Source organism: Mytilus californianus, unplaced genomic scaffold (assembly GCF_021869535.1).
Source record: "Mytilus californianus isolate M0D057914Y unplaced genomic scaffold, xbMytCali1.0.p SCAF_5, whole genome shotgun sequence".
In the NCBI taxonomy this organism is placed as follows: Eukaryota; Metazoa; Mollusca; class Bivalvia; order Mytilida; family Mytilidae; genus Mytilus; species Mytilus californianus.
This window is the reverse complement of record NW_026262701.1, coordinates 41,451,802-41,466,313: the sequence shown is the minus strand read 5'-3', so window position 1 is coordinate 41,466,313 and position 14,512 is coordinate 41,451,802. Positions and strand designations below refer to the sequence as shown.

The following is a 14,512-nucleotide window of genomic DNA, read 5'->3' as shown; positions in this document are numbered from 1 at the left end:
TAACTAGTTAATTGATTTTTTATTAGTTCTGTTGCAAATATAAACAGCATATTGAGAACGATAGCAAGTTAATATATGAAATTGTAAAACTTGCTTTATTTATCAATGACATGCTGAGCCGGACTTAAAAATTATAAACCAACACGTTCAAAGACCGCAATGATATAATTTACTGAATCCAGCTATTTTAAATCGAATATAAGTTGACAAGCCTTCGCCTCAAACTTGTACGTAACAGTATACTGAGGTTTACAGGAGAATCATCCAATTCTAATTTTGAAATGTATTTTATTCTTATCCGATCAGACTTTGACGTCCATTATCACTGAACTAGTGCATATTTTTTGTTTAGGGGCCAGCTGAAGCACGCCTCCGGGTGCGGGATTTTCTCGCTGTATTGAAGACCCATTAGTGGCCTTCGGCTGTTTTCTGCTCTTTGGTCAGGTTGTTGTCTCTTTGACACATTCCCCATTTACATTCTCAATTTTATTTGAACCTAAGTCCACCCAAGAAACCTAAGACATTGAAATTGAAGTATTGTGTTCTTTGAAATACCGAATCTAACCGTGTTTTAAGATTTTTAATTTCAGGACCGGTCTTCATATTGGTCCACATTAAAATTCAACGGGTCTAAAATTGAACTTATTAGAAAAAATGAATCCTAGGAATTCTTTGATAAACTGAATGTAACCGTATGTTTAGATTTTTTTTTTACTTTAGGACCGGTTTTTCAAATTGGTCTACGGTAAAGTCCAAAGGGTCCAAAGCTAAACTTTGATTTTAACAGCAGTGTATTTAGAGTTTTGATTTTGGGCCAAGGTTTCAAGTTCGTCCAAATCGGGGTCCCAAATTAAGCTTTGTTTGATTTCAACAAAAATTGAATATATATGAGGTTCTTTTAAAAGCTTAATCTAATTGTGTATTTATATTTTGGTCTCTGTTGTCAAATTAGGCCACATTGAGGTACAAAGGGTCCAAGATTAATTTTTTTTTTTATTACATCAAACAATTCATATTCTTGAGGTTCAATGATATGCTGAATCTATCCGTGTATTTAGATTAAGATATTGGACATAATATGTAAAAGTCCAATTTCAGTTCTTTGACCAAATTTATACTGTGTCAGAAACCTATAATATTTAATAACAATCCAAATTCAGAGCTGTATCAAGTTGGAATATAGTGTCCATAGTATCAAGTTGGAATATAGTGTCCATACTTGCTCCAACTGTTCAGGGTTCAACCTCTGTGGTCGTATCAAGCAGCGTTCGCGGAGAATTTTATTGTCATTTGGACATTATAAACTTGAGAAAAAAGTTTTGTAACCTCACTATAGTGCGTGATAACATTTTGCTATACCACGGTTCATTTCAACGCAGTTTATGACAATACCACTTACCAATCAGAATGATTTTTTGCAGTGTTTTAAGAAATGATTTTACTTTGTATCCATGTATTATTTGTCAAACATGAAATCCATCAAAAGGGCGTATTTTCTGTATAAAGTCAATAATTATGTACACTTTTGACGCCCAAACTTTCTATTGCCTTAAATATGCAAATGAAAGTTCCGAAAAACTATATCAATACAGAACATGTTTTTGAAATTATGGCAAAACTTTTACTTGACAATTTTTTATTCGTTACTGTAAAAATTTACTTAAAATATCTGTCATTTTCTCCCTACCCAGTTTACCCTTATTACTTTTTATGATATGGACCGGTCATTGTTATTGATTCTTACGCAGTTCGATTGGATTAAGTTATAAATATTAGTTTACCGGGGGGCCTCGGTGGCCGAGTGGTCTAAGTAGTTACTACTGTAATCATTAGCCAGTCAACACTGAGGTTGTGAGTTCGAACCCAGCTCGTGCAGGTGCACTCGACTCCAATCTTAATTGACTAGGACTGCCAGTTTTCCTATCGAAGGTCTGTGGTTTTCTCCGGGCACTCCGGCTTCCTCCACCAATAAAAACTGGCCGCCACGAAATAGCCCAAAAAGCGGTGATTAAAAGTGGCGTTAAAACACCAAAAATAAATAAATATATAAATATTAGTTTACCTTTAAACCGTTTATTTTTTTTCATACATGTGTATTGATTAAATAAAAAATTGCATGAATGTGAACAGTAACTTAAATGACCTTCAAACTGGCCACTGGACTAGTCCATGTCATTTTTTAACAATTTAACTAAAGGTATGAAAGGTAAGAATTTCCTCTTCTTACAGCAGATTCCATTGAGTGTGTAGCCAAAGGTAATATCTTTGGTTAGCTTGCTTGTTAGCTGAACCGTGAAGTCATTGTTAGGTTAGGTAAACTACCCTACTTTAAGAATAGACTAGTCCGACAGAAAACCAATCGATCTGTCTGTTGGACTATGCTACTTCGAAAGGAGGTTAGTATACTTGACCTAATAATGACTTCACGGTTCAGCTAACAAGCAAGCTAACCAAAGATATTACCTTTGGCTACACACTCAATGGAATCTGCTGTAATATATTTTCACAAAATGTTCCACATGTAGAGTAGATAAGTTATCGTATATGTATTGTATTGTGAACGCGAAATCACGTGACTTTTAATTTATTACACTGAATGTTCTGTTTATTAATAGCCTATTCCGGAGAAAAAAGAGAAAGTTTACAAATCAGACGTTTTATTCCATTACACAAGTTATTTTTCGAAGAGAAATGCCGAAATACATTGTACGCACGGCTACGCCAGGTAAAATTATTGTTTATCTCAGTTAAAAAAAAAGTATTCGGTAAATAAAGTCAAAATATGATCGATCTGCCTATTTTTCGACATCCGTAGCGGAGGGAGCATGAAGTTTAACCCTTGTCCGTCCGTCCGTACGTCCGTACGTCCTGAAATTGGTTTCCGTTCTAAAATTTTAGTTGGCCTTAACAAAATGTTATGAAACTTATACAAAATGCTTATTACAACAAAACACTGATCAATTTGAATTTTGGTTGCTTCACTTATACTGTTTCCGAGTTATGTTCCTTTACAAATGGACAGTAAGTGAATAGACTGGGTTTCTTTATTTGTTCTGGTATTTTGTATAACCCATGATATGTACTCGATCCCGTATTTGGAACGTAAGGAAAAAATAATAAACCAACCAATCAATCCCATATTCCCCTAAAAAAATCTACCGCGGTCATTCAGAACAGAACTTTGACCAATATAGTAAACAGATTGAATGAAAGTCTATATATTAAATAACCGTGCACATCAGGGAATGTGCATCAACTTAATTTGTGCATTATCTTAATGAATGACCCTAAAATAGAATTGTATGGAAGATTTACGGGGATAAGAGAATTCGAGGCCACTGTTCCGATTATATATATTAATACTAAAATGCAAGACTTCAGACTCAAATAAGTACCTGGTTTTGATGAATGGTTGGAAGCATCTGTATCTTTCTTTTCTACAGTAGTCTCCTCCTTGGACAAATTAAGAAATTCAAGACAAAAAAATCCATATTCAACCATTTTTTCTTTTTCAAAGGCTTGAGAGAATTTATTTTGCGTAAGAAAACCATCGCCGAGATCCATCATTATAAATGCCGAAAATGCATCTTCTAGCACGGTATAAATTCACACGCGAAATCACGTGAATTTTCGAAGACTTATTATGGATTGAGGTCTGATATAGGTTTTTATATTAGGTGCAAATAAAAAAAAAAGTACTTTTCAATAACATATTCACATCTTAAAGACGTAGCTATTTTCAAAATAATAAGTTACAACATGTTTTTTCATTATATCTTTAATAAACGTAAAACAAAATTAGTTACTTAAGGAAGTAGCTTAAAAAAATATAATGTCTGTACGTTTGTGTACGTTTGTGTCCGTTTTTATCCATTCTTTATTTCATTATCACATATGTATTGTATTGTGAACACTATATAAATAACACATAGCTGAGAGGGTGATAGAGCAGATTGTTACCCCGAGAAAACATTGTCAGCTGAGGCGAAGCCAAGGTTGACAATGTCTTTTCTAGGGGTAACAATCTGCTCTATCACCCTCTCAGATATGTGTTATTTAATTTATTATACTGAATGTCCTGTTATTACTGTCGATTAAATTTCAAATTAAAAGTAATAAACTTAGACGTCTTGTACATAACAACCATCCGTATTTAATAAAGCGCACACTTGATCAAGCGTCTCCGTGAAGGGTAATAGAGTATTTGCCACAGGATAGAGTCGTATTTAATAAAGCGCACACTTGATCAAGCGTCTCCGTAAAGGGTAATAGAGTAAATTAACACCCTCGTGTAAGCCAATCAAAATATTGCATTTTTCCGTGAAGTATTATAATTTTAATTGCCATATACAGAAAGCACTGACAAATCAATTATAATAAAAATTATAGACTCGTCCACAAAAGGGACAAAAGGTGTTTATATTTATTAACAAATATGTTATTTTGGGATTTTTTAAAATGGTTTGTAAGTTAGTAAAAGTTCAATTATAAGTTAATATTGAAATCAAAAGACCTACGAACAAAAAGGGGTATTAAAATCACCTCGCCCTTCGGGCTCGTGGATCTTAACACCCCTTTTTGTTCGTATGTCTTTTAATTTCAGTATTAATTAAATTTGAAATTTTACTATTACAAAATGGAACTCGTCGCGTTGCTCATGGTAAGTATAGATTCGTCTCATTTGATGATGTCACGTTTAATGAAATTTAGACGGGATATTGGTGATGCCAATAGGAATATATCAGTGGTCATCGGTAAACAAAGGCCGGTACATCAATTAGAGTTGATTTTATAAATCGTAAGCAAACTTTTATTAATATATTGGTAATTTTGGAAAAGAAGTGCCAAATTCATACATTAACCCTTCAGACCTCTCAGTTCTGCATACGATGAAATATACTGATATCTTTTTGTTATATCAAAAAACACCTTGCAGTATCTATAATTTTAGCACAAAATAACATGCGGTGTCCATTGCTTTGGAAGAAAGTTCCATGATACATCTGGAACTCTCAGAACTGTTTATGAAAGTCAATGACGTTTTTCAGGAGAGAAACAAATTTAAGGTTTTTATTGAATTTAACAGGCGTATAATTGTCTTGTATAAGTTGTGGTACGGAAATGATACACGAGAAAAACAGTCACTTGTTGCGGAAATGTTATCATAAGTATATATTGTGAAAGGAAAACACTACAATTCTTTCCAGTACTGACAGAAGCTCTGACATTGTAACTTAATCGTCAGGAAATAATTGTTTAAAATTAATTCAACAATACACTGACAGTCATTCCAGGGGAAAACTATGGATAACAAAATTGTTTCTTTACTTAAGGGAGGTTTTCTATACATGCATCTAGGCTAACGACAAATCTAAAAGATGATGTCATATAATTCAAAGTTTGGTTATTATGGTAAACGCATTTGTATCATCAATCTTGAAATAACGGATATCATACATCCAGTTACGTGTTCTCCATATCTTGACCTACAGCCAGAAATTAACAGTAACAGTTTGTTGTGAACTGTAACGTACGTCAAAATAGTTCGATTCCAGCTTTCTGGTGCATAAGTAAGAAAACTCATAAAGAGCTTCGTGATTCAAAAAGAATTTGAAATAATAGCCATGTCCATTTAATCTCAACTTTGCATGAGGAAGTTGGAACCTTAATTTTTTTAATAATTTGTATAGTTTCAATGGAAACTTCAAAACTCAAAGATATATTATAACATCTGAGGACTTGCCTTGTTTGCATTGGATACCTAAGCTTCACAAAATTCCGTACAAACAACGGTACATTGCCGGCTCATCTGCATTTTCTACAAAGGAATTGTCCATTAGATTGACACACATTATGTCCGCAGTGAAAAAGGATTTTTAGAAATACTATGAAACTGTTTACTCGCGTAGTGGTATTAACCATATGTCGATTCTAAAAAAACTCTAAAAAACTTCTGGATAATTTTTAATCTCGATCTTTCTCTGAAATTAATTCTATCAAAACTTTTGATTTTTCAACCCTGTATACCACCATTCCCCATGTGAAATTGAAAAATCGTCTATTAGAAAAAAGCCACAATGCTTTTCAATATAAAAATGGTAGCACACGCTATAAATTTATTACTTTGGGATACCATACGGCATATTTTGTTAATAGTGAACAAAAAGGTAAAACATGCTACACAGAGGAACAAGTGATCAGTATGCTAGAGTTTCTTATTGACAACATATTTGTTGAACTTGGAGGTAATCTTTTTCAACAAATTGTCGGTATTCCTATGGGAACGAACTGTGCGGCACTTTTTGCCGACCTCTTCTTATTTTCATATAAGATTCAATTTCTGGTAATATCCTTTTGGCGTGGCTCGGTACTAATGCATCCTGCCAATGTGTTGGTGTGCTGTGGTCATTTTTTATTATTGTCTTTCAATTTTGCTTATGTGCTATGTCTATATGCCATTTTGATTTTCTTTGATGACATATTTGTTTGTTTTAATAGTGATTAAGATTATAACACAATGTTGACTGCTGTACCCCTTATTTTGACATTTTTACCTATTATGTCTATTTGTTTTGTTCACACATTGTTGTCAATATAATGGAACTTTATGCAACTGTCATACAAGTGAGAGGTTGAGCTAGCTATAAAACCAGGTTTAAATCACCATTTTCTACATAAGGAAATGCCTGTACCAAGTCAGGAATATGACAGTTGTTTTCCATTCGTTTGATGTGTTTGAGCTTTTGATTTCGCCATTTTATAAGGAACTTCCCGATTTGAATTTTCCTTAAAAAGAGTTCGGTATTTTTGTTATTTTTGTTTTTGTTTTTTATACGTCATGCAAGTATAGAAGCTCTGACTTCTGAGATGATGATACCCTCATCGAGCAAAAGCCCAGCAGCAGCGATATCGACCTAGTGCTGGAAATTGAAAATAACATTTTATAAATTGAATGCGTTCAAAGCGCGTTTCTGAATTTACTTTGATCAGGAACCCTATTACCCAAATTAAAAGCCAAGGATGTATAAGTACAAACAATGTAACATGGTAACGTATAAAAACTACCATATTAAATAAAAGAGTTCAAAGTACTCATTTTTTTAAATTGAATCATGTCGTCCTTTGGAAGTGATGCCATCTTAATTGTATGTAAAAGCCCGACATTTTGGAAGCCAAATATGTTGTTCAAGCAGACAAAGCCTTTAACAACATTTCTTTTGATATGCCCAAGATAGGCAAATATACCCTAAGGATATTAAAACTCAAAGATCGAGGACAAACTGACAACGACAGGGTTGAGATAAATAAAAACTACCAAAAGACAAGCAAACGTTTTAGAATATAACATATAAAACTAAAGACTGAGCAACACGATCCCCACCATAAAAAACCTGGATTGATCTAATGTGCTTTTGAAGGGTATGCAGATCCTGCTCCACTGAAAAGTGACACCTGACGTGTTGCCTAATATATAAGTACAAATTTGGCGATATGCTAATTCGGTAGCACCTCATTGACGGAAAAGAGGACGGGATTGTGGTTACAACAATTGGAACATATATCCATCGTCATCATTGGAATAGATACTCCATCAATGTCAACCATCTCGTGAAACGTCAGTAAAATTTTCGAAGGGATGACGCAACACCATCACATGGAACCCTTAGTTAAATAGTCTCTATGTCAGCAGCAATCCTAAATTACGTGAATTTTTATAACAAAAGATAGAAATGCTACTTAAAACTTATCACGATGTCGTTATCATATGAAAGGAAAGATTTCCGTACAGGCATAACACATTTTTATTAATTTTCGAACACAAGATCCACAAGATTTAGTTGTTGTTTACCAAAATCAAATTAAAAGGTAAAATCACAACAACAAAAAAAGAAAGAAAGTTAAAATCAAAAATTGGCAGCTACACTGCATATCCTCATTGCATAATAATTTCAAAAGCGTGCACTCGTGTGTATTAGACGTGCTTTACGTATTCTTTGTTTGAAATTTTTACAACTTCCTTATCCGAATCAATAGATATGAGTCAATATATATACTATATGTATAATAAGTTCAAATTGTATTAAGCATTGTTTGCATTTGATCTTGTGTGAAAAATAGTCAACTTAGTCGTCTAATACACAAAATAGATATCATCTTACTTAAATTATAATTAATTTGAATTTTTACAGATTTGAAGTTTTAAATGAGACACTGGTAAGTATGATTTACGAAATATTTATTTTTTTTTTTGGGGTTTTTAAAGTGATACAGTTATTACTGAACCCAATTTATGAAGTATGACACTGTATTTTCGAAATATTAAAATATGTGTTATAGGAAATACTGTAACATTGCTTAACATATATATACCTACAAGTGCATTGTGCTTACAATTTTCCGCCCTCCCCCTTTTATCCAAAAATACTGAAGTTAATTAACGACTGATAAGAAATTTCGTATTTCACAGCAAGTAATTGTATACAACTGTTTTGCATTTTCCTTATTGCTTGATCTACTTTAGATTGAAAGAAAATTGATTATATCTTTTCTCTCAAGATTATATTTCTTCATCCTGTTGTAAAAGGTTTGGTGGCTTTGCCTCTATAATGCAGTTGAATGAATCCTGCGATCTTGATCCTGTTTATCATGTAAACACACCGAACAAATATTGACTTGAAAAATATGTGTACATGATATTGATAGGTCTAAGAAGGGGAAATGATACATACATCAACACAACTTGAAATCTATTACAAGCAGTGACAAACAGAATAGGAAAATAAAACGACAAAAAGCAATGAAACTATGAACACGAACAGAACTAGGCAATGTCATGTACGTAGACAGAAATAACTTTCTTTTTTCAAAACAAATATTTATTTCCATATCATCTGTTGTCTATGTTGTGCTCTGAACTTTAAATTTGATTCTAGGTTGATAAGATGGGCATTAAATTCGAAATCCTTAATTTGAATTGACAAAGTAGAATTCAGTTAGTTCATTTGAAATATATTAACAAACAAAGAATTATTTTACGTGTTAATGTTGTTCATAGCTTGTAGCCTTTTCATTATCATTTTTACGGTGTAAAGATCTTTACCAAAGCTCATTTTATATGAACTGGGAAAACAACAACTATTTGACCGCGGTGTTTTCCCAACTATTGCACTATTACGATTTTATAATTATACTTTGCGGGGAAGTTTAATACATACATTTTATTAAGTTTGATATATTATTCATAGAATGTGTTTTGGTTTTTCATTAGTGTTTACTCATGGTGTTGTCAATTACTAAGATTTTTCAAGGTTCCTGAGTTATCTTCATCCTCTTTTACATCATAAATGTTCAGTAGCTTTTACTTACGATGTTACTGTACGAAAATAATAACACATTGAACTGACTGAAAAACTTTTTAACTGTACTGGATTGACTGCAAATAAAATATCTGACCATAATTGAAAAAAATGAAAGCAACGCTTTAAAAATTTTACTTCGGTGTTATCATGTATATCTATTATATAGTCATTTTTATAAATTTACTGTTTGCTAAAGTATGAATTATTCTAAATACTAAGGATGTTCTTATCCCAGACACATAACCTTAGCCGTATTTGGCACAACATTTTTGAACTTTTGGTCCTCAATGCTCTTCAACTTTGTACTTGTTTTGGCTTTCGAACGTTTTTGATCTGAGCGTCACTGGTTAGTCTTGTGTGGACGAAACGCGCGTCTTGCGTATGAAATTTTAAACCTGGTACCTTTTGTAAGCTATTATTCGTATGTTTCTCTGTCCTATATGTTCTCCCATTTATTTGTATTGTAGTCCTGTCATGTAATGTTGTCATTTTAATGTTATATTTAACATTGCCATAAAAGCAGGAGGTTTGGCTAGCCACAAAACCAGGTTCAACGCACCATTTTTTTCTTAAAATGTCCTCTACCAAGTCAGGACAATGGCCATTGTTATATTATAGTTCGTTTATGTGTGTGTTACATTTTAATGTTGTGTTTCTGTTGTGTCGTAGTTCTCCTCTTATATTTGATGTCAGTTTTAGGTTGTTACCCAGATTTGTTTTTTTCTCAATCGATTTATGAATTTCGAACAGCGGTATACTACTGTTGCCTTTATTTATGCGTTCGAAGCACTTTTCTGATTAACCTGCTGGAATGTTGCTACATAGAAATTGAAAGTTCACAATTAGGAAGCTGAAATCATCTCTTTTGTCGTAAAGTTTTGTTTTCAATCGACCCTCATTGTCAATTTATAGATGTAAGGCTAGATATGAGGCAGACTTAACTGTATCTTTTGTATCCTTTATCTCAAGTTCGATGGGATAGATGCATTTAACATAGTCACCAAATTTTGAAATATTTAGTGAGAGAACATCATCTATAAAGCGTAAAGTAAAGTTAAATGATACTGCTAACTTCTTTTCTTTCTTTCTAAGAAGTTCCTGTATGAAGTCAGCCTCGTGTGAATAAAGGAACAAGTCGACAAGAAGAGGGGCACGTGTTGTTCCCATGGGAATGCCGATTCTTTGTTGAAATATACGTCTTCTAAACGTAACAAATATGTTGTCAATCAAGAAATCATGCATCTTGTAAGGTTTGTCTGTAATGTTTTTGCACTGATAAATGTATATTGTCTTACCCTAAGAAATAATCAAGTTTAAAAGTAATCGGTACATGTAGATGTAAATTTTAAATAATCATTTTCACTACTTTTTGAAAATTTGAAATAAAAGCAGAATATTTGAAGCAATATATATAACCTGCTGGAATTCACATTCAAAGCATTGGAAAATGTTCATATTAGTTATTGTTACAGATGGTGTGCTTCATAACAATTTTGAAATGGAAGTTATCAACAAAAAACTTAACCAGCTGAAAATTGGACAAAAAGCATCGGCACTATCGAAACCTGATTATGAACATCATCTTTCAAATCAAGAGCAAGGTAAATATCATTTTTTATCATTTCGTAAAACGAGATTGACAATGTGTCTTGTTTCAAATTACTAGAGAAAAATTGTAAATTCAGTCAACTTTGATTTGAGGAATTGACCTTTCCTGTTAATATTCTTAAACTTTCATTGATATATCAAATTTTGATTATACAAATGACTAAATTAGATTAAACAATGATTAATACACAGTTCATAAATTTGTGCACACATATCATTGCAATGACATTACAAGCAGGGAAAGGGGATAAAGTTTGATATTCAGCTTTTATTTAAATTTTGAGATATGTTATAGACCGAGATAAGATTGAATGTACCTTTTTTGGTTGTTGGGAAAAATAAGACCTTCAAATGGAAACTTTTGTACTTTTGTCGAATTATTCTGACAACTATAAAATCCCAATATGAAAATAAGATGAGGTTTGATTGCTAGTGACTATTTGTCATAGACGTTAGCAACTAAATAAGTGCAGTACTTTAACATTGAGCAAAAACACATACCGTATTGTAAATGATAAAAGATCACATCATGACAAAATCTAAGTTAATTCAAAAGAGAAAACCCTCGGCTGGTTAATGGTAAGTGAAACGACAAATAGGTCATGATGTATAAATCATACACCTTCTGTTTATTTTGTTCACACATTGTTTTCAATATAATGGAATTTATGCGAGTGTCATACAAGTCAAAGGTTTAGCTAGCTATAAAACCAAGTATAATCCACTATTTTCTACATAAGGAAATGCCTGTACCAAGTCAGGAATATGACAGTTGTTTTCCATTCGTTTGATGTGTTCGAGCTTTTGATTTTGCCATTTGATAAGGGACTTTCCGATTTGAATTTTCCATTGAGTTCGATATTTTTGTTAATTTACTTTTTATTGATTCTTAATGAGGTTGACATGGTTGAGATGTGATATTCACTGATTCAAACTACCGAAATGAATATCAAGAGTGTTGGAAAATAAATCATTGCCTTAGCAGATATAATATAATTAACAAATGCTTTATTATATGATTTTTTGGTCCATCTCCGATCTTTTAGAATTTTGGTAAAAAATGATAATAACATTTTATAGATTTCTTTCGTCCGAGGCTCTTTTCGCCGTCATTATGAAAACTAAATATTCGTGCAACATATCTGACTGCTCTTTGTTTTTTACTATAAATACATGTTCTGTTTTGCCATTCTTCTAACTTTATTGTATCGGTTTTTATTCCTGGGAAATGAATACTACCATGTTATTATGTGTTTAGTTGTATTTTTATTTGTTTGTGTATGGTTTGTTTTTACTTGCCTGAAATTATTAACTCTTTTCTTTATTTTCAGGCGATTGATTAATATTTATTCGATCATCCAATAAAACACTATGTAAACACCAGAAACAATCGCTATTACTTTATTTAGGTACATGTTAACTGATTCAAATTTTATATAAAACCCTCGTGATCATAATGTTTAAAAAAAATTGTACTACAGTGTAGTATCTACCAGAAACTATTGTACGACGATGGCGGTGCATTAAGGAAATACTGATGCAATGTTGATGAGGGACATACTTTGGAAGCAGATAAAGTTATTAAAGAGAGGCAAAAGATACCCGTGACCTCCTTTTATGTTATACTTTTCGTTTGTTACTGCTTCAAAACATATATTTTATTGAGATTATATTGCATAAAATAGTCCATAGAATATTCTTAACTTGAGTATCACTACAAAAAGGAACATGCATACTGTATATGCATCTCATCATTTACACTAATACTTGGTTTTAATGGAAGTTTCAATGAATATTACATCCATGTGGCTTTTTGCAATTTCTTTATTTATATTTTGATGCAACTAATTTTTGGCTTCGAATTTTGTAACGACTACTATATCAAAGGGACAATGCATATGTTGCCCAAAACTATTATACCACTTATCTCTTTTAATTGAAACAATAGGGTTGCACACATCACTATCATGGTGCTTATCAATTTAAATGCATCTAACTTTTTTTTTCTAAGATTTAATCTCTTAGTATGTTTCACGATCTTACAGAACCAGTACCGTACTCTCAAGCACAGATACCAGTTAAATCGCCTCTCATGTTTGATGTTCATTTAAGACACAAGTTCAAAATTGGAAGTTTACTAAATGAATATTATTGTGTTTTAATGAATAAGCTGTTGGTGTTTACCGATGGTGACAATGACAGATTACTAATCTTCAATAGAGATGGAAGTTACAACCGAGAGATTGAACTGTATGGCACACCGTGGTATATATCAGTGATAAATGACAGCGATATCGCTGTCTTATACAATACTACTAAATATATTATAGATATAATAAGTATAAAAACTGGAACATTATCACATAGTGTCAAAGCAAGAGGTCACATCAGGGTGATATCATTTGAAAACGGACTATTGTTTGTTGTTACTGGGAACATGATCGATGTTATGAATATCACAGGTGAACCTATCCGATCATTTCCCGTTCCTCCTTCACATGTCTTACAAAAACCAAATGTTAAAAGCAAAACATTCCTCCCATGCCCAACTCCTTCCTCGTTTGGATGGAACATAGCAAACCATAAAAACAGGCTATTTCTTACTAACGCCTTCAATAATACTTTATGCTGCTGTGACCTGTTTGGATCAGTCATTTGGATTTTTAATGATGATACGATGAAATATCCGTTCGGAATTACAACAGATGGCAATGGTAATGTGTATTTGACGTGTAATGACTCTAGCAATGTTATCGCTATATCGTCTGATGGCAAACATCATAAAGAAATACTTAACGAGGACGATGGATTGAGGAGGCCGTCAGGAATTTGTTATGACAAATTAAATGACCGTCTGTTAGTGTGTGACGAAGGGAATGGTCAGGCATTTTTGTACGATATTAAACATTCAACTTAAATCATATAAACTTTGATTGATCGAAGATTCAGCATGTATTTAAACATGGTTCCCGATTTCGATTAAATCACCCATAACTTGTTTTTGTATTTTCATATTAATCTGTTATATTTGATATATTTATTCTCACAAAAAATCAACAAAGACTCAACATAACACCTTTAACTATTTGTGATAACATGAATGAATTATAACCATTTATCCTAATTCCCATGGATATATTTCATGTGGAGCAGGATCTGCTTACCTTTCCGGAGCACCTGAGATCACCCCCAGTTTTTGGTGGGGTTCGTGTTGCTTAGTCTTTGGTTATCTATGTTGTGTCATCTGTACTATTATTTGTTTGTTTGTCTTTTAATTTTGGCCATGGCGTTGTCAGTTTGTTTTCGATCTATGAGTTTGACTGTCCCTCTGGTATCTTTCGTCCCTCTTTTTCAGGTTAAATACCTCGCACAATAGACATAATACACTGCAGTTGTAAAGAAAGGATTCTCTAATTCTTCGTCAATTTATCCCTTTCTGCACCCATTGTATAAAAAAAATTTAATCAACGTGTGGTTCGTTTGATCTCAGTTCTTCATTGGTTAAAATCCGATTATGACGTCGAATTTTCTTGCTTTCCTCTGAA

At 32.7% G+C, this 14,512-nt stretch overlaps 1 protein-coding gene across 5 annotated transcripts; it reads left to right on the top strand.

Moving 5' to 3' along the window:
- The first annotated feature begins 8,096 nt into the window (after window positions 1-8,096).
- On the top strand, window positions 8,097-13,965 carry LOC127702207 (uncharacterized). 5 transcript variants are annotated; one of them, XR_007982318.1, is made up of 5 exons: window positions 8,098-8,214; window positions 10,452-10,609; window positions 10,832-10,960; window positions 12,299-12,376; window positions 13,013-13,965. XR_007982318.1 is itself a non-coding variant. In XM_052206317.1 (4 exons), exons 3-4 carry the CDS (start codon window positions 10,858-10,860, stop codon window positions 13,882-13,884), a joined length of 975 nt encoding a protein of 324 aa, XP_052062277.1. In that variant the 5' UTR covers window positions 8,098-8,214; window positions 10,452-10,604; window positions 10,832-10,857; the 3' UTR covers window positions 13,885-13,965. The 5 variants fall into 5 exon arrangements, 3 of the variants coding, with proteins under 3 accessions (XP_052062279.1, XP_052062277.1, XP_052062278.1); XR_007982317.1 differs by having other exon boundaries at window positions 12,299-13,965; XM_052206317.1 differs by lacking the exon at window positions 12,299-12,376 and having other exon boundaries at window positions 10,452-10,604.
- The last annotated feature ends 547 nt before the right edge of the window (window positions 13,966-14,512 follow it).